We start from the raw sequence: 23,735 nt of genomic DNA on the forward strand, positions 1-23,735 counted from the left end.
ACCCTGAGAAAGAAGTGAGTTTCGGTAGTGGTCTGCTGAGTGGTTCTAGAACTTAGAGTCCTCAGTGGGTCGTGTGAGTCGCTGCCTGAGGTTGTGCCTGTAAACCGTTATAGGAGAAATGCTCACACCCCTTGCCCCTGTTCCCACATGTGCTCTGCTCCCCTCTGATGGATTCCACCCCTTTCCAGTTTCTCCGGATCTGCGCTGACCTCTTCCGCCTGGTGCCATTCCTCGTGTTCGTGGTGGTGCCGTTCATGGAGTTTCTGCTGCCTGTTGCTGTGAAGCTCTTCCCCAACATGTTGCCATCCACATTTGAGACTCAGTCCATCAAGGTGAGGGCGGCATCCCAACTGCTTGTTTTGGAACAAGATTGAAATTCATTGTGGTAGCTTCCTTGTTTGTGACTATTTCAAGTGCTAGACATTTTCGAGACTTTATGTATCTTCATATCGTCCTTGTGCTATGCGATAATTATTCAGTGGATGCTGGGTTTTGGATTTGTTTCTCTTTATTTATTTATTTATTTATTTATCTATCTATTTATTTGTTTGTTTTTGAGACAGAGTCTCACTCTGTCACCCAGGCTGGAGTGCAGTGGTGCGATCTTGTCTCACTGCATGCAACCTCTGCCTGCCGGGTTCAAGAGATTCTCCTGCCTCAGCCTCCCAAGTAGCTGGGATTATAGGCGTGTACCACCATACACAGGTCTTGCCCTGTCACCCAGGCGGGAGTGCAATGGCACGATCACTGCTCACTGCAGCCTCAAGTTCCTGGACTCAAGTGATCCTCTTGTCTTAGTTCCCGAATAGCTGGGACTACAGGCTAAGCAACCATGCCTGACTAATTTATTTTGTTTGTTTTTTTATAGACAAGATCTGCTATGTTGCCCAGGCTGGTCTCAAACTCCTGGGCTCAAGTAATCCTCTTGCCATGACCTCCCAAAGTGTTGTTATTACGGGTGTGAACCACTGCTTCCAGCTCAATGTGTTTTAAAATACAGGTTTTCTAGACCAGTGTTCCTCATGCTGTAGGGGAGTTGTGAGGTCCTTCTGGGGCAGGGTCAGCCAGCTGCAGCCCACAGGCCAGATCTGGACCCTGCCTGTTCTCAGTCCCCTGTGGGAACCTGCGATGCCCAATCATGTGTCTTGTCTGTGAGGCACCAGCAGAATTAAGCAGTTGTTTTAGACCACACAGCCCATGAAGGCCAAATGCTTTCCTGTCTAGCCTGTTAATGGAAAGTGTGCCGACCTTTGCTTTAGGGGATCACACGAGTTTGTTTGTTTGTTTTTTTGTTTTGTTTTGTTTTTTGAGATGGAGTTTCACTTTGTCACCCAGGCTGGAGTGCAGTGGTGCAGTCTTAACTCACTGTAGCCTCCACCTCCTGGGTTCAAGAGATTCTTGTGCCTCAGCCTCCCAAGTAGCTGGGATTACAGGTGTGCATGCCTGGCTAATTTTTGTGTTTTTAGTAGAGACGGGGTTTCACCATGTTGGCCAGGCTGGTCTCGAACTCCTGACCTCAGGTGACCCACCCACCTTGGCCTTCCAAAGTGCTGGGATTCAGGCATGAGCCACCGTGCCTGGCCCACAGGGGTATTTTTTTAAACCATGAAATAAAAGGGTTTGAGAATGTATTGCACTTATATGCGTCAGTGTTTTGTGAAATGTTTCTGGGGGTGGGGGTTGGGCACAAACGTGAGATGTTTTCCTTGCCCAAACCACAGTCTGAGCAGTTGGAGTGCACTCCTGAGCCCACCCTCCAGGAGGCCCCAGGGTCTAGGTGCCGGCAGGAGAGGCCGGGGCCTGGAGTGCAGTGCCCTCTCTGCCCTTGCAGGAGGAGAGACTGAAGAAGGAGCTTCGGGTCAAGCTGGAGCTGGCCAAGTTCCTCCAGGACACCATCGAAGAGATGGCCTTGAAGAACAAGGCAGCCAAGGGCAGCGCCACCAAAGACTTCTCTGTATTTTTCCAGAAGGTGCTGTGATGCGTCTGAGTCCCTGTGACCTCACCAGGGAGCCTTCCTTGCTTTTCTGTTTCCCCTTCGCTGTGCTCAGCAGAGTGGAGCTCCCCCAGGTGGCTGGCTGGTGCTTGAGACTTTACCCAGGAGGCTCCGTTGGGGGCCAGTGGAGTGTCAGGAGTCTGGCCTCCCTGAGCTCCCAGTGAGTTGAGCTGTGGTGGCTGCTCCTCGTCAGCCTTCAGAATCACGGGTGTCTGTGTCTCATCACCCTGCAGTCCTCCAGGCACAGTAGAATCTGACCCATGAGGGGCCCGAGACCCTGATGTTGTGAGGTGTGGGTGGCTTGGCCGGGCTTCTCTGCTGGGCACTGCCCTCTGGCTAGACTCAGTCAAGAAGGTCCCAGGTCCCAGGGGCTGGTCAGAGGCCTGGACTGTGGGAGCAGTGGAGGCTCTAGAGGAGGAGCGGCCCTCGAGGTTTCCTGTGGTCATGTGGCCAGTGAGGTGAGGATGGGGGAGAGGGTGGGTGCCATGGACGAGATCCCTGAGGACTAGATGGGGCTGACGAGGCCAGTGTCATTGGCTTGAGGGACTTGGGACACTTTGGAGTCAGAAGGATGTCTGAAGTGCAGGAAGAGCTTAAACCTGGGGCTAGAAACTCCAGCCATGCGTGTGCCTTGTCTGTGGGGTTTTCCCACTGCAGCACAGAGGCGAGTGGTTTCCATGGCTGCAAAGCCAGAAATACTTGCTATCTGACCCTTGACAGAAAAGACTGCCAGGCCAAGGCCTAACCACAGAGAAGCCTCTTGGAAGGAGGCGGCACGGCCATGGGGCTGCTGAGCCCCCAAGGAGTGGGTGGTGGTTCCAGCAAGATGTTCTAGGGGGAGCCATGCTTTGGGAGCCTCGCCCAGGATGTTGCACCTTGCAGAGCGGGAGGAGGGGCTCGTCCCAACCTTTCCTGGGCTGCCGAGCTGCCAAGAAGGACTTGCTTGCGGTCACCCGCATTTTGGTGTGCTGCGTAGGGCGGCCCCCAGGAGCACACCTGAAACCGTGTCTTGGAGCTGGCATCCTGCATGTTACGATTTGAGCTGAGCACCAAGTCAGGCTCATCCTCCCTTGTCTGTCCTCTCTGCTAGAGACCCTCCTAACCCAGCTCTTGGCAGAGACTGAGCTGGTGGCTTGTCCCTCAGGTGGGAGGAACCACAGAGGGTCACCCAAAGGGCTCTGAGTGATCTGTGCTAAGGGAGTCTAGCTCTCCCTAAAGAGCTAGATGGCACACCCCTCCCCCAAGGCTCAGGCAGTCATCTGTGGGAGATGTGGGTGCATACGGGTACACCTCTTCCTGCCCCAGAGCAGCAGGGTCCCAGCCACTTTTGTGGCAGAGAGAGGATCACAGGACCTGCATGCAGCAGCCGGTAGGCCCAGGCCTCTCCCCCAGCAGACAGCAGCCTCAGCTTTACTGGCTCAGGCAGGGCTGGTCCAGAGGCCAGATACCACCTCTCCCCAGGCTAGCCCAGCACTTGAGTCAGAAGTCAGTGGTTTGAGGCTGAGCCGGGCAGATCATTTGAGACCAGCCTGGCCAACATGATGAAATCCTGTCTCTACTAAAATACAAAAATTAGCTGGGCGTGGTGGCGCAGCCTGTGATCCCCTCGGGAGGCTAAGGCAGGAGAATCGCTTGAACCCAGGAGGCGGAGGTTACAGTGAACCGAGATTACACCACTACATTCCAGCCTGGGCGACAGAGCGAGACCCTGTCTCAAAAAAAAAAAAAAAAAGAAGTCAGTGGTTTGAGTCCCTGAGGATGAGAGGCAGCACCTTTTGGGAATGTGATTGGTCTTGGGGGGGAGCTGGGTGGGCACGTACCCCAGGGATGACCCTTGTGACCACTTCCGCAGATCCGGGAGACGGGGGAGAGGCCCAGCAATGAGGAAATCATGCGTTTTTCCAAATTATTTGAGGATGAGCTTACCCTGGACAACCTGACGCGGCCGCAGCTGGTGGCCCTGTGCAAGCTGCTGGAGCTACAGTCCATTGGCACCAACAACTTCCTGCGCTTCCAGCTCACCATGCGGCTGCGCTCCATAAAAGCAGACGACAAGGTAAGCCGGCCACACTCTGCGCCACAGCTATAGCGTTTACCTTTTTTTTTTTCCCTGATGACAAAAGCAGCATGTCCTCATTGTAGAGACTCAGGAAGATGCTGAACAATGGAAAATAAGCTCACTAGGAGTCTTGCCACTTGCAGATTGCAGATCCTTTGAAGATGGATGTCTTTTCTCTGGCAGCTTCTCGGATGATCTCTCTGTGTTTGGATTTCATCCGTTTTACAATAACTTGCTTAGGTGTGTCTGTCTTCGTTTTCGTCCTGCTTATTGATGACGGCGCCTCCGTGCCTCTCTCCTCCCATGAGGAGGGGCCTCATCGAGGGTCCGTTTGCCCCTTTGCCCTGTCCGGTCCATCGCACGCGCTTGACTGTGTTTCACGCCCTTTTGTGCTTTCAGGGCGCTGCCCTCCTTCTGGGTCTGATTACTCCTTTTTTTTTTTTTTTTTTTTTGAGACAGAGTTTCAATCTTGTTGCCCAGGCTGGAGTGCAGTGCGAGATCTCAACTCACTACAACCTCCACCTCCTGGGTTCAAGCAATTCTGCTGCCTCAGCCTCTGGAGTAGCTAGGATTACAGGCACCCGCCACCATGCCCAACTATTTTTTGTATTTTTTGGTAGAGACAGGGTTTCACCACGTTGGCCAGGCTGGCCTCGAACTCTGGACCTCAAGTGATTTGCCCACCTTGGCCTCCCAAAGTGCTGGGATTACAGGTGTGAGCCACTGTGCCCAGCTGATTACTCTTTTATTCATATTAGGAGCTCTTAATTTAAGATTTCAGTTCTCAGGTAAAACTGTTCGTTTTTTCATTTGTCTTCTTGAACGCCCTAACTCTAGTTCACATTGATTACTCTAATAACTGGGTGATCTGTAGGCCTTTTTCTTTTGCTTTCCCTTTTGATTTTGTTTGCAGTGTTTCGTTTTTCCTGGATGCAGGCGTTGTCTATGGAAGATAAAGAGGTTCAGGGCAGTGTTGGCCTCTTCCAGGAAGGGAATGCCTGCATCTCTGGTGAGCAGGTTGAGGGCCAGTCATTCCTACGAATCAAGGCAAGGCCATGTGGGAAGCCTGTATCCTGCCCTTGCTGGGACACGGCAGGCACCCTAGCCCCGGCGGGGATGGTGTCAGAGAAGGCTGAGCGGGGCCAGCCCCTGTAGTGTCAGTGGAGACCACGTCGGGGGCTTGAGCTTTCCTCTCATCTGACAGTGTGTCCGCCACACTTCCCCACCGCTGGGGTGGCCTGGGGGACCCAGCGGGTAGTTGGGACTTTGACCACTGCCCAGCAGGAACAAGGCCATGTCTGCCATTGTGCCCGTGGGAGCCAGGTGGGAGACAGTACTGAGATGCTTCTGCCCTCCTGCTGGGAGAGGCACCTGTGAGAGCTGGAACTCCCACGCACCCGCTCCCAGCGGTAGCAAGCAGCACCGCTCCCGCCGATGTCTGTGGAGGCTGGGTGGGGAGCCTGCACTTCTTCCGAGGCAGCGCTCCCACCACTTGTGAAATATGCCTAGGATTTAGCTTATGGATGTGAATGAGTGACAACATGGAGAGGTCAGTGCCATTGAGAGAAATGTGTTACCCACAGCTTCCCTGTCACTTGGCCCCACAAAGCCTCCACACGCATGGGGAGCAGTAAGCTCGGGGGGACGATGCCTGCCTTCCTTGTGTGCAGCAGGTGGAGACATGTCTGACTGGGCAGGAAGGGAAACACAGACGTTGGGGTTTGTGGTTGGTGCTTGAAAGCTGGAACACAGGGAGGTGGAAACAGCTTTGGCCTTGTTAGCTTGGCCCTGGGATTAGTAGATGCCAGATCATCAATTGCAAACTCTGTGCAAATTAGAATACCCACCGCCCATGCCACCATGCACCAGAGGAGGTCAGCTGCAACAAACTGGAAGTCAGATCTAGATTCAAGAAGCAGGAAGGTATCAGTGAATGAGAAAAGGCAACACCTGGTACCAACCCTGAGATGACAGAGACCCTGCACCTGGGCCTCAAACAGCCACCAATGCAAAGCTACAAAAGCCACAACAGAGTAAAACACTTGAAAAATAGATCTTGGCAAAGAAAGAGAAGAAAATATATTATTAAATATTAATATTAAAAGATATTCAGAGAAGATACTAAGGCCAGGTGCAGTGGCTCACATCTGTAATCCCAGCACTCTGGAAGGCCAAGGTGGGAGGATTCCTTGAGCCTGGTAGTTTGAGACCTGCCTGGGCAACATAGTGAGACCCCCCACCTCTACAAAGAAAAATTTTTAAATTAGCTGGGCGTGATGACTTGCGCCTGTAGCTCCAGCTACTCAGGAGGCTGAGGCGGGAGGATTGCTTGAGCTTGGGAGATTGAGCTTGCAGTGAGTCATGATTGTGTCACTGCACTCCAGCCTGGGCAACAGAGGGAGACTCTGTCTCTTAAAAAAATAAAAATAAAAAAGAAGAACCAAATGAAAAATACAGTATCCAAAGTCAAAACCTGGGTGGGGTCAACAGCAGAATGGAGAAGATAAAATACAGAACGAGTAAACTTTAAGATAAAATGATAGAAATTACCCATTTGAACAACAGAGAGAAAATAGTAGAAAACGTTGAACAGAGCCCCACAGCCTGTGCTGTAGCAAGTGTTATCTGGTGTTCGGGGGAGAAAGGATAGAGCAGGGCTGAAAGAGTACCTCAAGAAATAATGGCTGACTGAAAACTTCCCAGGCTCAGTTAAAGATGTAAATCTGCAAATGTCAGAAGCTGAGTGAACCCTAAATAAGATAAATCCAAAAAAATTCACACCAAGTCACATCAGAGTCAAACTAATGAACCTGAAGACAATAGTTTTAAGGCAAAGAGAGAAAGGCATCGTGTGTGTGTGTGTCTGTGTATGTGTGTGCACGCACACGTGTGTGTATGTGTGTGTGGTGGTTGTTTCATTTATGAATGCCAGGTCTTTTTTTGGGTTTTGGGGGAGATGGTGTCTTGTTCTGTTGCCCTGGCTAGAGTGCAGTCCAGTGGCACAATCTCAACTCACTGTAGCCTTGACCTCCCAGAACCAAGCCATCCTCCCACCTCAGCCCCCCGAGTAGCTAGGACCACAGGTGTGCGCCACCACACTGGCTAGTTTTGTTTATTTTTCTTGTAGAGATGAGGTCTTACTATTATGCCGCCCAAGCTGGTCTGAAACTCCTGGGCTCAAGTGATTCTCCCACCTCGGCCTCCCAAAATGTTGGGATTACAGGCGTGAGCCACTGTGCCTGGCCAAGAACGACATCTTTACTATTGGGGAAAAGTTGAATGACAATGGATTTCTCCAGGAACTGTGGAGACCACAGGACGTGGAGCATTATTTTTCAATTGTTAAAAGAACTGTCAACCCAGGATCTATCACCAGCAAAAATATAGCGATGACAGGGAGCCAAGGCAGTATCAGAGGGAAGGAAGCTGCGACTGTCACCAGCAGACCTCCCCTAAAGGAAGGGCTGAGGGAAGTTCCTCGACCAGAGAGGAACCAGTAAGAGAAAGTACCTCATGGCAGCAGGAAGAGTTCCTAGCAACCAGAGTGAGGGTCGGCACAGCAGGCTGCGCTCTCCCTGCACCTTCTGTAGCAAGCGAGGCTGAGGGACGTGCTCCGTGGTGGGGTGGAGGTGACGATACGGTGGAGGCGACAGCTGAGAACAGACGGAGGGGAGGCTTCAGTGCTTGCCTTCGTGGGGGAGTGCTGACCCCACCGCACTGCAGTGAGCTGCGCCCGTGGATTGTGTGTCGCGATCTGCAGAGCAGCACTAAAAATGCTGCACAGAGACTCAGACCCCCAGAGCGAAATCTAACAGAGGTCAGCCAGCCCACAGGAGGACAGGGAGGAGAAAGCAGACAGAAAGAGCTTCATTGCTGATCAACCAGAGGAGCCCAGCTCGGTGGGCGAAGGGTTTGGCTAAGGAGGGCACGCATGCCGTGGAATGCTGCGTGGCAGTGAGAGGCCTAACCCGGCACACCCACAGCACCCCCAGTGGGTCCTCAGGGAACCCCAGAGGTGACGTCCTGCATGATCCTGTTCAGAGAGCACTCCAGGTGACAGCTGCAGACGTGGAGACAAGCATATCTGAACGGACAGCACCGGGAGCTGGGGAAGGTGGCCTCTGTCTTGACTGGGTGGGTGGCATGTGCTCATTGCAGTGCTGCTGGTGAGACATTACACTAGGGGAGGCATCTTATGCACGGGAGCTCTGTTACTTGTTAAAACTGGATGTGTGTCCACAGTTATGTCAAGTTTGGTTTTAGAAGTGGAGGTGGTGGTACTGCCTACCCCACAGGGTGGTTGTGAGGTGGAGTGAACTCTAAAATGGTGGGCCCTGCTGCAGAGTCCTGGCGTGGGAGCCCTGTTGCCAGCATCTACCTAGTGGTGGCTGTCATTACTTCTCTGTGTCTCTCTTCACCTGTTGCTCCCTGTATGCCTTGGTGTCTTCTATCTCTGGGACTCCTGTTTGCTTTTCCAGTTGGGGTCACAGTGACCTTGGGCTGAGCAGAAGAGAGGGGCCCTTTGGGTATGGGGTCAGGATGTATCTTCAGAGTATCTGGTTCCCTCTCCTTCTGTCCCTCTTTCTTTTCCATCCTGGGCACACTTTGGCAGATGGTGGACTGTGGGGATCAGGAGAAACATTAGGTGACAGGAGTAGCCAGGGTGGGGCTGGTTCTGCCATCAGGACAGAGGGATGGAGGTGGACTTCTTTGTCTCAGGGGATTGGTCGTGGCCGTTCTGCACTTCCCAAGATCCTGACCCTCCATCACTGGGTTCCAGCCACTTCAAACCTAGAACTGGACTTTGGTGGCAGTGGTTTGATTCTTGCTTGGCAAAACCTGTTAGCCACTTACTCTGGAGGTGACCCACCAGCAGCTGTCCTGGATGATAATTCACTGCTTTGTTTTCTAGCTGATTGCTGAGGAAGGGGTGGACAGCCTGAACGTCAAGGAGCTGCAGGCGGCATGTCGGGCACGAGGCATGCGGGCCCTGGGCGTCACGGAAGACCGCTTGAGGGGCCAGCTGAAGCAGGTGCGTGAATACTTGCCTTATGCCAGGCCAGCATCAGCTCAAGGGAAACGTCAGCCTTGAAAGGCCACTTGGAGGCTTTTCTCAAACTCTGGGCGGGCCTGGCGAGGCGACACTCTGACCTCTCTGGGGACGGCTAGGATGTTTGAGCTGTTTCTCACCCTTCTGGTCTTATCACATTCACACCCCTGCATTCTCGCTTTTCATTGCCTTTTGAATATTGCTTTGATTTTTTCTTGTTTGCTTTTAGTTGATTTTAAAGACCTTAGTAACTTACTATTTTGATTATCTGTAGTCAGATGAGGACTAGAGTTCACCTCTGAGGTGTCAGACATGTTCACATTTTGATTCTTTCTGAACTGGGGCCATGGAAGGTTTGGGTGGCATGGCGTGGTCTGACGTCTGGAGCTGCCCCCTCTCTTGGCCGTGCCCTGAGCAGGTGCCTGTTCCCAATGCCGTCAGATCAAGTGGCTTGTAGGTTGGGCAGTGGTGGCCCCGGCCACTCACTCTTACATGGAAAGGTTAAGGGGTGCAGGGCTCCAGCCAGTTTCCTCCCAGTGCCCTGGCACTGGCATGCCCTTGTTGGTCGTCATCCTCCTGCCGGGTTTTTCACACAACCTGCAAGAGTAGATGAAAGTGTGTGAACACACTTCCCCTCTCGACACAGACAGTATTTATGGTGTGATCCTGTGGCACCCCCTGCCTTCCACAGCTGCGTCTTCCATCGATTCCCCAGCAGAGCCTTCTCTGTGTCTGGCATGGGTGCTAACCTCCCTAGCACTCCGCCCAGCCCTCTGGAGCTCCGTGGGGACATGGGCCACACACACAGGGGCATCTGAGCAGGGGGGCAGATGCCGTCCCTTCCCAAGCCCCCAGCCCCCAGGGGAGTGTGGTGCATTGGGGGCCCGAGTGTCATGTGTTTACACTTTCCTTCTCTACCCACCTCTCAGCGTTGCCTTTCTTCTCTTAGGGTTTGTTCTCATGTTTTGCCCCATGTTCGGTTTGTCTCCAAACATTGTCACAGTCTTTCTTGCCCATTTGGAGGATTGTCTTGGTGTCACTCAAGCAGCCAGTCCCAGAACCTGGTCTGTGCAGAGCCTGCGGGGGCCTGAGTGCTGACCGGCCTCAGTGGCACTGCCTCTGCGGGCCCATTATATGTTGACCTGGGCTGGTTTTCTTTGTTTGAGACAGAGTCTTGCTCTGTCACACAGGCTGGAGTGCAGTGGCGCGATTTCAGCTCGATAAAATCTCTGCCTCCCTGGTTCAAGCAATTTTTGTGCCTCAGCCACCCAAGTAGCTGGGACTACAAGCGCGCCCCACAATGCCTGGCTAATTTTTGTATTTTTAGTAGAGATGGGGTTTCGCCATGTTGGCCAGGCTGGTCTCTAACTTCTGACCTCAGGTGATCCGCCCACCTGGGCCTCCCAAAGTGCTGGGATTATAGGTGCCCAGCCCCTGGGGTGTTTTTAAGTGGAGAGTTGGTGCCCTGTTCTGAGGCCCTTGGGGTCCTCGCTGTGGGGGCTGTTGACCCCTGAGCCTCTCTGGTGTTTTGTTTACTAAGGCCGTCATCGGGTCACACAGCAGAGCAACAAATAGACCTTTTAGAACTTGAGACACCATCTTCTCTGAGGGCTCTTCTGGTGATGAGATCGGTTGACCTGCTGTGTTGGCGGTAGGGTTGAGGGGCTGCCCATCTGCTGAATGTGGCTTTGGTTGCAGTGGCTGGACCTGCACCTGCATCAGGAAATCCCCACATCACTGCTCATCCTGTCCCGGGCCATGTACCTCCCGGACACCCTCTCTCCAGCCGACCAGCTCAAGTCCACACTGCAGACCCTCCCAGAGATTGTGGTACGTGCTGTCGGAGACCCCTTTTACCTCATCTCTTCATAGCTGGCCCTGCTCTTCTGGGGTGGCTTTTCTGTGGTCGGAGGAGGCGTGCAAGAGCGCTCATTCCTCAACCATGGGCAAGGAGCCCCCTACCCACACAACCTCCCCTCTACCCCCTTGCTATTGCCCCCACCCAGCCACCTGTCCCCTTCCTTCCATCCCTCTTCACCGGCCCCTAGCCTGCCATCCCCCGTGTGGTCCTGACCTGGCCACATGTTGGCTGCTGTGGATCTGTGCTACGGCCCTTGGAACTGTGTCAGCAGCGCCTGTGCTCCTTCCCTGCACATCAGGAGTCACCGGGCGAGCACAAAGGTGGCCCAGAGGACTCCCAGCAATTGCAGGCGGCACCTCGGCAGTGCCTTCTGTCCTGTGTGTGAAGCCCAGCTGGTGACAGGGGCAGAGGACAGAGGTTAGGGGCAGCAGGGGCCTCTGGCAGTTTCTGGGGCTCACTCACAGGTGTACCCTCTTCTGAAGGCAAAGGAAGCGCAGGTGAAAGCAGCCGAGGTGGAGGGCGAGCAGGTGGACAACAAGGCCAAGCTGGAGGCCACGCTGCAAGAGGAGGCGGCCATCCAGCAGGAGCACCGCGAGAAGGAGCTGCAGAAGCTCTCGGAGGCGGCGGTAAGCGGTGGCCCTGCTCCATGGGGCATGAGGCTGTCCTGACCCAGCCTCCCTAGAAACCCCACAAGCCCACAGTCTTGGCCTCCCGCGTGCTTGGCCCCCCACGTGCGTGGCCCTATAGCTCTGTCCTGCATTTTTATTTCCCCCTGGAGTGGTCAGGGAGACAGGGTGCCCGGGTGTGGTGGCTGCAACTCTGACTTTGGGACTCCCTGATGGCCACGGTGGTGCTCATGGGAGATGTACCTTAGCCGTCTCAGAGGGGCAAGCTTAGCACACAGCAGTGCCCACTCTCTCCTCAGGGACTTGCTGTGAGGGGCGCTGGCAGAGGAGCCTCAGACTCCCCCAGGCTCTGGGCTCCTCTTCAACGCGGGCCCTGTGGTCCTCTTGGGTCACATGCATGGTGCCCACCCACAGGCTCAGCCTCCTTCTCTGCAAGTGACAGGACAGCTTGGTGGAGTCATGGGGAGACCAGAGATGGGTGAGGTGCTCTAGCCTGTTCCAGAGAGGGCCCCAGGTGACCTGGCAGTTGCATGGAGCCTCCCTAGGGACCTCCTGTGGCAGGTGTGCTGCCCGCTGTCACCGGCAGGCCTGCTCCCAATGTGGCCTCTGCCATCCATTCTGAGCATCAGGGACTGAGAAGTCTGCTTCTGTGTGACGGCGGGCGCCGGGCCGGTGTCGCCTTGCCTTTCAGAAGGATGTTGAGCCCGAACGTGTGGTAGCCGTTCCCCAAAGGCTAGGGGCTGAGCTGCAGCCAGAAGTGTCTGACACAGTCCTGCGGTCAGAGACCCTGAAGGACACTGCCCCGGTGCTGGGGGGCTTGAAGGTAATGAGGCAGGTTCTGGGGCACTGGAGGCTGAGGAGGGTGTGGCCTGGCTTTGTGGACAGTTGTGGGGCGGGGATGGGGACAGGTTAGCTGGGGCACCTATAGCCCTCAGTGAGAGGAGATGGTGCAGGGGGTTGAGGATGAGGCCAGTGGGCCCCTGGGAGGCTTGGTGGTTGGGAAGAGAGTGAGTCCGGCTGGGCTCTCCACTGTGCCTGGGTGCACGACAGCTGAGGCTGCCAGGAACTTGGCACCCTGGCCCACAGTGTGGCAGATAGAGATGCCAGTCGGCAGGTTTCAGGGCCCTTTGTCAGCTTGCCCAGACAATGGAGGGCAATGTGGCCCCTCAAGGTGAAGCCTCCTCCACAGGCCCAACCTGCTGTCACCTCCTGTGGGGTGATCTGGGCTTGCGGCATCTTCAGACTCCCTATGCCAGCCTGTGAGGTGCAGCCTCCAGGCACCTGTGCTGCCTACATGGGATGCCTCCTGGTGCCTTCCATCTTAAACTCGCAGGCTGGAGGGCAGTGACGCCATCTCGGCTCACTGCAGCCTCTGCCTCCCAGGTTCAAGCAACTCTTCTGCCTCAGCCTTCCAAGTAACTGGGAGTACAGCCGTACACCACCAGACCTGGCTAATGTTTGTATTTTTAGGAGAGACGGGATTTCACCATGTTGGCCAGGCTGGTCTCAAACACCTGACCTCAAGTGATCTTCCCGCCGCAGCCTCCCAAAATGCTAAGATTACAGGGGTGAGCCACTGTGCCCAGCCATAAAAAAAATTTTGGGGCCAGGTGCAGTGACTCACACCTGTAATCCCAACACTTTGAGAGGCCGAGGTGGGCGGATCACGGGGTCAGGAGATTGAGACCATCCTGGCTAACATGGTGAAACCCTGTCTCTACTAAAAATACAAAAAATCAGCCAGACATGGTGGCATGCGCCTGTAGTCCCAGCTACTCAGGAGGCTGAGGCAGGAAAATGGCGTGAACCTGGGAGGTGGAACTTGCAGTGAGCAGAGATTGCGCCACTGCACTCCAGCCTGAGCAACAGAATGAGACTCTGTCTCAAAAAAAAAAAAAAAATTAAACTTTTTAGCAAATCAAATAGAACTATTATGTAAAAAGAATCATGATTACATGGGATTTGTCCAAAAAATACAAATTGGCTTGAATTTTTTTTTTTTTTTTTGAAATGGGATCTCACTCTCTTGCCCAGTCTGGAGTGCAGAGACGTGACCTCGGCTCACTGAAGCCTTGACCTCCCAGGCTCAAGTGATTCTCCTACCTCAGCCTCCTGAATAGCTGGGATTATAGGTGCCCACCACCACACCTGGCTAATTTTTGTATTTTTAGTAGAGATAGGGTTTCACCATGTTGGCCTGGCTGGTCTCGAACTCCTGGCCTCAGGTGATCCTCCCACCTCGGCCTCCCTAAGTGCTGAGTTTACAGGCTTCAGAGACTGTGTCTGGCCAAAATTTTTTTAAATGTAATTTCCACATTAACAGACTAAATTGGCCAGGCGCGATGGCTCACGCCTGTAATCCCAGCACTTTGGGAGGCCGAGGCAGGTGGATCATGAGGTCAGGAGATCGAGACCATCCTGGCTAACACGGTGAAACCCTATCTCTACTAAAAATATAAAAAATTAGCTGGGTGCGGTGGTGGGCGCCTGTAGTCCCAGCTACTTGGGAGGCTGGAGAATGGCGTGAACCCGGGAGGCGGAGCTTGCAGTGAGCCGAGATCACACCACTGCACTCCAGCCTGGGCAACAGAGCGAGACTCCGTCTCAAAAAAAAAAAAAACAACCGACTAAATTAGAAAAGTCGGGAATGTTTTATCTCGGTAGCTGCAGAAAGAGCATATGGCAGAACCCAGTATCCGTTCCTGATACGCAGATGTCCTGCACATGTGGGCAGCTTTCTCAGCCCAGTCAAAAGCATCCGCTGAAACACCTCTAGCTGCCATCACCCACCCTCAGTGGTGAGACGCCGATGAGGGTGTCTGTCCTCAGCTCAGCATCAGCTGGTGTCTGAGCTCAGCATCAGCCTGGGGGTTTCAGTCAGGGCAGTTGGATACAGAAAACAAAACCATATAGATCAGAAAGGAAAAAGGAAAACTCTTTATTTACAAATGGTGTGAACATCAATTGTGCTTCACTATGGTAATGAGTAGTCAGAGAAGGTTTGAACGGTATGGCACCCCCCGAAATGAACTACTTAGGGATAAATTTGGAAAAAGATACGCAAATGCTGTCCACGAAGTGCTTGCTGTAAAGTGTTGCTGAGGGAAAGAAAAACCCAACAGAGGGGCTGGGTGCGGGGCCCACACCTGTGATACCAGCACTGTGGGGGGCCGAGGTGGGAGGATCATCTGAGCCCAGGAGTTTGAGACCAGCCTGGGCAACATAGTGAGACCCCGTCTTTACAAAACATTAAAAGTTGGCCAGACATGTCAATGTGTGCCCATAGTCCCAGCTCCTGGGGTGGCTGAGGCAGGAGACTGCTTGAGCTTGGGCGATCAAGGCTGCAGCAAGCCATGATTGCACCACTGCACTCCAGCCTGGGCAACAGAGACCCTGTCTCAAAAAACAACAAGAAACACACGACCACAGGAGCACATCTCAGAATAAGTGAGGGAGAGAAGCCAGACCAAAAAAGAGCGTGCACTGGCTGATCCGTCTATTTCAGATGCTAGAAAACGCACCCAAGTCTGCCATGGCAGGAGGTGGACCTGAGGTTGCCGGGGGTGGGCGGCGGGTCCCAGTGGGGACATGAAGATGCATTTGGAGGTGACTCTTTGACTGTAGTGAAGGTTTCACAGTACATGTGTCAATTCATAGATGACACGCTTTAAACAAATGCGGTTCAGCATATGAGGGCAGACAGTGACTGCATGCATGCAGCCAGCATAGCACTGGACCTGAACCCTGCTGGTCTCTTGTTACCAATGAGTGTCCAGTGAGACTCTTGCCCTGGGCTGTCCATATAATATGAACAGAGCAGCCGGTCACTTGGGAACAGGCTAGTTCTTTCCCTTGGCTCAGGCTTTATTATTTGACCATTTTTATCTCAGGAGGAACAGATCACTAAGGAGGAAATTGACATCCTCAGCGATGCCTGCTCTAAGCTGCAGGAACAGAAGAAGTCACTCACCAAGGAGAAGGAGGAGCTGGAGCTGCTGAAGGAGGACATGCAGGACTACAGCGAGGTGGGTGGGATTTGCTCCCTGGACTCTGAGACTGCAAGAAGAGTAAAATCGCTGTACTGGCCCCAAAAGTATTACATAATACTTCCGTCAGATACTCGATAAGCTGGCCAGAGAGTATTTGGAGAGGAAAGCAAATTATAAATAAACCTTATATAGTAACTTTTCCATAGCCATTCTGGCTGGACCAATCTTCTAGAATGTGGCTGTGTGCCATTCTGGCCACAGATGCATGTGCACCTTTTTTTTTTTGAGAGAAGGTCTTGCTCTGTTGCTCAGGCTGGAGTGCAGTGGCACAATTTCAGCTCACTGCAGCCTCCACCTCCTGGGTTCAAGCAGTCTTGTGCCTCAGCCTCCCGAGTAGATGAGACTAGCCCGCCCCACCAAGCGCCTTCCTCGGGCCAGTTTTTGTATTTTTAGTAGAGACGGCTCACCGTGTTAGCCAGGATGGTCTCGGCAATCTCCTGACTTGATCCGCCTCTGCCTCAGCCTCCCAAAGTGCCGATTACAGGCTTGAGCCACCGCGCCCGGCCCAAAAATAAGAAATTTGTATGATAGAAATACAGTTTGTAACTTTCTCTGGTTTGAATTAATGGATTTAATTACCTTTACAAGTTAATTTATTAGCTTTTTGAGATAGGGTCTCACTGTCACCTGTTGGAGTGCAGTATGTGATCTGGCTCACTGCACTGCCAACACCTCCTGGGCTCAAGTGATCCTCCTGTCTCATAATTCCTGGTGGTTGGGACTACAGGTGTGTACCACCACACCTGGCTTATTTTTTGTTTGAATTTTAGTAGAGATAAGGTCTCGCTGTGTTGCCTGGGCTGGTTTCGAACTCCTGTCCTTAAGTGATCCTCCCCGTCTTCACCTCCCAAAGTGCTGGGATTACAGGCCGTGAGCCACTGTGCCCAACCAGATTCCTTTTTCTTTTTCTTCTTTTCTTTTTGAGACAGAGTCTCAGCCTCTCTGTTGCCTTAGCCGGAGTGCGTTGGCATGGTCTTAGCTCACTGCAGCCTCTGCCTCCTGGCTTCAAGCGATTCTCCTGCCTCAGCCTCCCGAGTAAGTGGGATTACAGGCGCCTGCCACCATGCCCAGCTAATTTTTGTATTTTTAGTAGAGACGGGGTTTCACCACATTGGCCAGGCTGGTCTCGAACTCCTGACCTCAGGTGATCTGCCCACCTTGGCCTCCCAAAGTGCTGGGATTACAGGCGTGAGCCACTGCACCTGGCCCCCTTTTTCTTTTAAGACAAACTTTTTACAACTAAAATAATTTTATTAGGACTTGCAGGAGATCAAGAAGGAGCTTTCAAAGACTGGTGAAGAAAAATACGTGGAAGAATCTAAAGCCAGCAAGAGACTGACAAAAAGGGTGCAGCAGATGATCGGGCAGATTGACGGCTTGATCTCGCAGCTGGAGATGGACCAGCAAGCTGGCAAGCTGGCCCCAGCCAGCGGCATGCCCACGGGGTGAGTGAGGTGGCGGGCGTGGGAGAGGGATGGGAGACTCACGCAGGATGCCTGGTCCCTTTGCTGGATCCAAGCTGGGCCCTTCTGGCTCCAAAGGGCACATCTTGGCCTCTGCCTAGCTGCCTCTCCTCCTTTGACCCAGCAGTCCCAGCCAGGGACCCACTGGCATCTCAGTCTCTGCCTCTCTGAGAGCAGTTCCTCCCTTCCTGGCCCCTCTTCCTCTTCCCACAGCCCTCTCCCCTCCTGTTCCAGCCTCCGCCTCTCTTGGCTTCTGTTTCCTCAAATTACCAGGCTCTCTCTTGCCTCTCCCTCTTCCTGACCCCACCCACACTCAGTAATGACACCAATTCCGGCAGTCCGCCTTCTCTTTGCCCGACATGTCCCAGATTGCTGCAGCAGTGGCTGAGGGAGCTGCCGTTGTGTGAGTCCCTTCTGGGTGAATGAAACAGCTGTTGGGCAACAGCTGGTGCCCTGCAGGCTCCAAATCTCCACCCCCACCCCCACAGCGTTATAGGCAGGCTGTCTGTGGCACCCTGCTCATGCTCTTGTCCCTGCTCTTGGAGGCCCTCATCTGCCTAGAGCACCACAGCCTCCATGATCATGAAAGTATTGCCAAGTGGCCACAGGCCTGAGGACCACTGCCCAGCTGCCATGGCCCCGGAGGGGTGGCCACTGAGGGGCAGACATGCCCGTGGAAACCCTGGACCCGGTGGTGTTTCTGTGTTTGTGTCCAGGCTGGCTCTGGGAGCTCTTGGCAGTGTATTCAGGATGGGATCATACCTTGGGGGTTTCCTGGCTCACGTGGAGCTGCCTGTGTCAGTGCACTTGCAGCCACAGGTGTGGGCAGTGAGGCCCCGTGTAGCAGGACACCTGCCCGTGGCCACATGCAGGCTATGCTCCCACAGGGAGAACGTCATCAGTGTCGCCGAGCTCATCAGTGCCATGAAGCAAGTCAAGCACATTCCTGAAAGCAAGCTCACCAGCCTGGCTGCAGCACTGGATGAAAACAAGGACGGCAAGGTCAACATCGACGACCTTGTCAAGGTGGGCCTCACTGCGGACCGCGCGGGCCAGCTGCCATCTGCTCTGGGGTGGGGCGGGGCAGGGGAACTGTTCATTGCATGCCCGGCACCCTCCTGGGCAGCTACCCCTTCCTGTCGGGTTTGGGTCTGTCGCTGCGACTGCTCCTTTAAGCCACTGCTCTCATTGGAAACATCAGAAGTGAGAAATTACTGAAGTTACAAACTCAAGTGTTGAGACAACAAACGCGCCGAGTGACCACAACGCGCCTCCCTGGACCCCACCCCCAGCTGGTGGCACAGTGGGGGCCGGGGGGCGGCAAACACCTCTCAGGGGCCCCTGAAGCTGAGAGGCAACTGCACAGGGAACCGGGTGGCGGCTCATAGCCGCCAGGGTCCCTCAAGGCTGAGAGGCGTCTGCACAGGGAGCTGGGGGGCGGCTCACACCTGCTGGGGTCCCACGAGGCTGAGAGGCATCTGCATAGGGGAGCCAAGGACCTCTGAGGCTGAGAGGTGTCTGCGTAGGGAAGTCGGGGACAGCTGAGGCTGAGAGGCATCTGCATTGGGGAGCCGAGGACCCCCGAGACTGAGAGGCGTCTGCATTCGGGAGCTGGGGGGCAGCTCACACCTGCCAGGGGCCACCGAGGCTGAGAGGTGACTGCTGGGCTGAGCTCCCAAGTGCAGCCACTCAGGTTCCAGGGTAACCCGGGAGACCCTGGCCCAAGATCCAGTCTCTGGAGGGAAGGCAGGGCTGTAGCCTGAGTGCGGACGCCAATTTTCCCAATCACTGACATCTCTGAGGGGAAGCTGCCTCGTGGCTCCCAGTGCATGTGTCAGGTTAGTGATTTTCCAGACATCTATCACAAGCGTTGGCTGGTTCAGGTTAGTGATTTTCTAAACGTCTATCAGGAACATTGGCTGGTTCCTTGCAGTTCAGTTTGGAAGCAAGGATCCGATATCTACTGCACAGCTGCCCTTCCCTTCCCTGCTGCTCTGGGTGGCAGAATGGGGACAAAGTCCCTACATGTCACCATACTCTGCCCTGAGAAGCCATGGCCCAGGTTCCCGACCAGAGCAGGAACTGAACCCTGGCAGCCCCATTGTGCTATCTGCCACCTGCCAAGGCAGCCCCCTGGCTCCTTTGTCCTCCCACTCTCTGAGCCCCTTCCCCAGGGCCTGTGGCCCCCCTTGGGAGAACTGGTGCTCTGAGGACCCCGGGGCCCACAGGCAGCGGTTGCATGCATGCTGCTGCCACCCGCCCCGCCTCACTGTGCTGCAGGGTGCAGCCACTTGAGCCTCTCCCTTTCCCATGTGTGTAGGTGATTGAGCTGGTGGACAAAGAAGATGTTCACATCTCCACCAGCCAGGTGGCCGAGATTGTAGCAACACTGGAAAAAGAGGAGAAGGTGGAGGAGAAGGAGAAGGCCAAAGAGAAGGCAGAGAAGGAAGTCGCAGAGGTGAAGAGCTAGAGCCACCGGCCTGGGCACCTGTCCTTCTGCTGTGCCGCCACCCTGGCGATTGCTTTGTGGTGATTCTTAGTGGCTCATTTAATATTTTGGCTGGAATAAATCAGAGACTTCCATAATCAAGTAAATTTTAATTTTCATCATTCCACGGAGATTTAATCTGTCTGGAGTCCTGGAATCCGTCCACAGAATCGTGTCTGGAGCCACACTGTGGTGTGGCTGCCACGGCCTCCTGACTCCAGAGGCGGTCGGGGTAGGCCAAGGCAGGAAGGTGCCCCCCTGCGTGTGGCCTCACGTCTCAGCGTCTGACTGTGCTGCCCTGTCCCCAGGGAGGGGAATAAGGACCACGTGGACTCTGCCCACAGGGAGCTGGCTGCTGTGCTCACCCTCAGAGGCATCAGGAGACACAGCCTGGCCTCCTCAGGGCTGAAGATGCCTCCATTCACCTGTGGACCTTGGTTTCTGGATTTCAGCGTCAATAGACGTGGCTTCCTGCACACTTTCAGTTGGATCTGGGTCACTGTGGAGACAGAGGTGTCTGCCATCTCCATGGCCTCTGGAGAGTGACATCTCCCTGCTGGGAGTGCCGGTTCTCACATGCGGTTTCCCTTGTGTATCGGAGCCCTTTCTTGACTTTCTATTTTCCCCAATTCTTTAAGCAGTTGATTGGCGTAGAATTTTCCCACACCGGTCTGCCTGCCCCAAGAGCCGTCTCTGCCCCAAGCGGCATGACTGACACAGCCCTGGCCATGGGGCTCCCTTGAGTGGTGCTTGGGGTGTGCGCCACGGGGGCTGCAGTGGGTTCGCTGTGTCAGGGATGAGCCTGGCTCAGGGGTTGGCGGAACTCTGAAGCGCATTTGGGGTTCTTTGTAACTTCTGATGTGAGGTTTGAGTCCGGTGCACCCACAGCAGCATGCTCTTCTCACCCCTCACGGTGTTGCAGGCTCAGGTCCCTGGGCTCCTTTAGCAAGCAGGCTGGTCAACGAGGCACAAGGATGCGGCACAGGGCATCCCCTGAGGCTTCACGGGCAAAACTCTCAGTGCTTAGGGTTTGCCCTGTGCCCTCTGGGTGGGACGGCCTCTCAGCACTCGGCAGCATGGTCGGGCTGGCCAGGGCATGGGCAGACTCCTGTGGCCACCTCCACCCTCCTGCCCAGCCAGCTGTGTCACACTCATCTTTTTAACGTCAGGTTGGTTCCTGGCAAAAATGTCCCTCCAGGGGCCTCCAAGCATAGGGTTTGGAAGACAGGAACGGCACAGGCAGCCAGGAAAGCAGCTGCACTCAGATGATGCCTTCTCCATTACTTGAAGCTTCTTTTTGTTCGGCCATCAAAGAAACTTGACAAAATAGGAACAGGAGATACTTCTCGATTGTAAAACTTTGTTCAGGGACAGTTGGCTTCCAAAAGCTTTCAGATTTCAATTATTTGAGAAAGAAGTTTGTTTTAGATCCTTAATTAATATTTATGAACTCTCTCACCCTGTGTAAGTAGCCTCGTGTTGGTTTGTCCAAGTGTACTTGCCTTTGAGAAGAAGCCTTGCAGTTGCAAGGTGTGTGCAGACGCCCCTCCTGTGAGCTGTATCCTGGGCCCAGTCAGCTGCCCCGGCTCTCGTCCTCATCCTCACTGCCTCGGCTGAGTGCTGTTGATGTGAACAGCCACTGCCACAGGCAGCCCCTCCCACTGTCCACTCTGCCCTGGACTCCGCATGGCCTCAGGAAGCCGGCTTGCCCTCCGGGTGCTGCAGGGGCATGGCAGGTGGGGAAGGCTCTGGTGGGTGCCTTTGGTGGCTTCCGAGACATCAGCCGTGCTCTGATGCAGGCTTGCTCCCTCATCATCCTCTCTCATCGTTCTGTGTGCATTTTTCTCTATGTCCTGACCTTTCTTCTTGCACCTCAAAGTGCTGTCCGGGTGCAAATGTAAGCAGTGGTGGATCCAGAAATAAGAGCTTTGTGTAATAAGGTTCTTAAAACAGTCCTTTCTTAAACCTGCCCAGTGCCAGACCGTCAGTCTTGGCCTTTTTCAGGAGCTGGGATATCTGTGCCTGGTGAAAATGGAACTGGAATTCCTGACCTGGGAATTCAGTATTTCCTCCTCCTCCAGCTAAACACTCACTCTTTTTTTTTTTTTTTTTTTTTGAGACGTAGTCTTGCTCTGTCACCCAGGCTGGAGTGCAGTGGTGCGATCTTGGCTCACTGCAACCTCCACCTCCTGGGTTCAAGCAATTCTCCTGCCTCAGCCTCCTGAGTAGCTGGGATTACAGGTACCCGCCACCATGCCTGGCTTTTTTTTTTTTTTTTTTTTTTTTTGAGACAGGGTCTCACTCTATCTCCCAGACTGGAGTGCAGTGGCAGGATCTCAGCTCACTGCAAGCTCCGCCTCCCGGGTTCACGCCATTCTCCTGCCTCAGCCTCCCGAGTAGCTGGGACTACAGGCGCCCACCAGCACACCCGGCTAATATTTTTTTGTATTTTTAGTAGAGACGGGGTTTCACCATGTTAGCCAGGATGGTCTCCATCTCCTGACCTCATGATCCGCTCACCTTTGGCCTCCAAAGTACTGGGATTACGGGCGTGTTTTTATTAAGAGACGGAGTTTCATCATGTTGGTCAGGCTGGTCTCGAACTCCTGACCTCAGGTGTCTCAGCCTCCCAAAGTGCTGGGATTACAGGCGTGAGCCACCGCGCCCAGCCTAAACTCTCAGTTCTAGCGTAGGGATTCAGGAATTGGGCATACAGCTTCCAGACTCCTTTTGGAATGTCACAATCCAGACTTTTTTTTTTAATGAAGGACAACCTGCAGTGGCTCCCAGTGGGTCCCGGTGCTGGCAGGAGCGTGCTGGCGAGCCGGCTTTGTCTTTGTGTGTCCTTCAGGGGTCCTAGGGCTGACCACCGGAGAGCCCGTCCTGGGCCGTGTTAAGCACCTTTTGTAGAACTCGTATTTTTATTAAAACATCAAATCTGTTCCTGTAACAGTGCAGAGTAATAATATTTCTGAACCGTTGGGCACACAGGAGCTAGTGGAAGCCGGCAGTGCTGTCCATGTGGCTGCAGGGGCTGGGCCTTGGGGTGCGCGTGGCTGCGAGGCCAGTTCCGGAAGGAGCCTCACCATCCCTGGGGTTTTGAGTGCTGGGCCGCCCTCCATGGGTTTAGCCTTTGGCTTCACGCTTCCTGCTCTGCAGGATGGTCTGCAGGGTCAGGAGGCCCACGTTTCCAGGTCCTGTGACAGTGTGAGCTGCTCATGGAACAGTGTGGGACGTTCTCCAGGCCAGTGGCCCTGTCACCTGGTCATGCTCTCCCTGCTCTGGGGACCTCAGTGTCTTCTTGGGAGTATTGGGGTTAGCGGCTGGGACCCTGGCCGAGGTGTCACCCAGGAGGGCCAGCTCTTCCGAAAGACTCCTCAGGCAGCTGAGGGGAAAGGGCGCCAAGTACTGCCCTAAGGAGTCCTGGACGAGGCAGGGCCTTCAGCCTGCAGTCTAGCCCACAGGCAGGGCCCAGACACCCTGAGGGACGTGTGATGGCCTGGGGGCATGGAGGGCAGCCCCCCGTCCGGACCTCTGGATGCCTACCTGCCTCAGCGTGGCCCGGCTGCAGGAGTGCGTGGATGGTTCCAGTGCCAGGGTAGCAGTGTGGCGTCTTGGCTTCCAACCCTTCTCGGTAGACAGAAGCCATCCCTTAGGTGGCTCTGCCCACACTGGGACCAGGCCCTGTGGGTGCCTCACGGGCTTCTCTGTGGCCCTGGCTGCTGGTTTGTTCACACTGAGGGTCCTCCCTCAGGGCCTCCCTTGACTCTTAGGCCCTTATTGATCAGAGGAAATGATGGACCCACAGCTGGGGTGGGAGGTGCTCATTCATGGGGACAGCAACCCCAAGAGCTATGAACAAACCCGGTGCCCTTGGTGACCCCAGGAGCCACGAGTTGTGTCCTGGAAGCCAGGCCTCCCATGAGACACGTCCCCCTCAGAAAGCCATCAGCAGACGGCAAGGGCGGGGACCCTGCCAGCCTAGAGCATGCCCAGCCACTAGAGGGTACCCTGATGGTGGAGGTTCAGCTGTGCTGACAGCTGGGGTCTCTCATGGGCTCACCTTCTTATGGGACAGGGGGAGGCAGCTGGGGAGCCCCTGGTGGGGCAGCTTCGAGGACTATGCCCTGCCATCTGGGTTCTCTA

General features: G+C 54.5%; 1 protein-coding gene across 2 annotated transcripts in view; it reads left to right on the forward strand.

The window, feature by feature from the left end:
* Positions 1 to 21,051, forward strand: part of LETM1 (leucine zipper and EF-hand containing transmembrane protein 1) — a 41,343-nt gene extending 20,292 nt beyond the window's left edge. Inside the window, exons 4-14 of one of the 2 annotated variants that reach the window (XM_003890900.4) lie at positions 189 to 332; positions 1,832 to 1,969; positions 3,846 to 4,049; positions 8,965 to 9,084; positions 10,801 to 10,932; positions 11,446 to 11,589; positions 12,281 to 12,412; positions 15,480 to 15,614; positions 16,896 to 17,083; positions 17,989 to 18,127; positions 19,422 to 21,051. In XM_003890900.4, coding sequence (XP_003890949.2) covers positions 189 to 332; positions 1,832 to 1,969; positions 3,846 to 4,049; positions 8,965 to 9,084; positions 10,801 to 10,932; positions 11,446 to 11,589; positions 12,281 to 12,412; positions 15,480 to 15,614; positions 16,896 to 17,083; positions 17,989 to 18,127; positions 19,422 to 19,571 — 1,626 coding nt within the window. In that variant the 3' untranslated portion in view covers positions 19,572 to 21,051. The remainder of the gene's footprint in view (positions 1 to 188; positions 333 to 1,831; positions 1,970 to 3,845; positions 4,050 to 8,964; positions 9,085 to 10,800; positions 10,933 to 11,445; positions 11,590 to 12,280; positions 12,413 to 15,479; positions 15,615 to 16,895; positions 17,084 to 17,988; positions 18,128 to 19,421) is intronic. The other variant, XM_009201765.3, reaches the window with a different exon arrangement.
* The last annotated feature ends 2,684 nt before the right edge of the window (positions 21,052 to 23,735 follow it).

Source organism: Papio anubis, chromosome 3 (assembly GCF_008728515.1).
Source record: "Papio anubis isolate 15944 chromosome 3, Panubis1.0, whole genome shotgun sequence".
NCBI classification, from domain to species: Eukaryota; Metazoa; Chordata; class Mammalia; order Primates; family Cercopithecidae; genus Papio; species Papio anubis.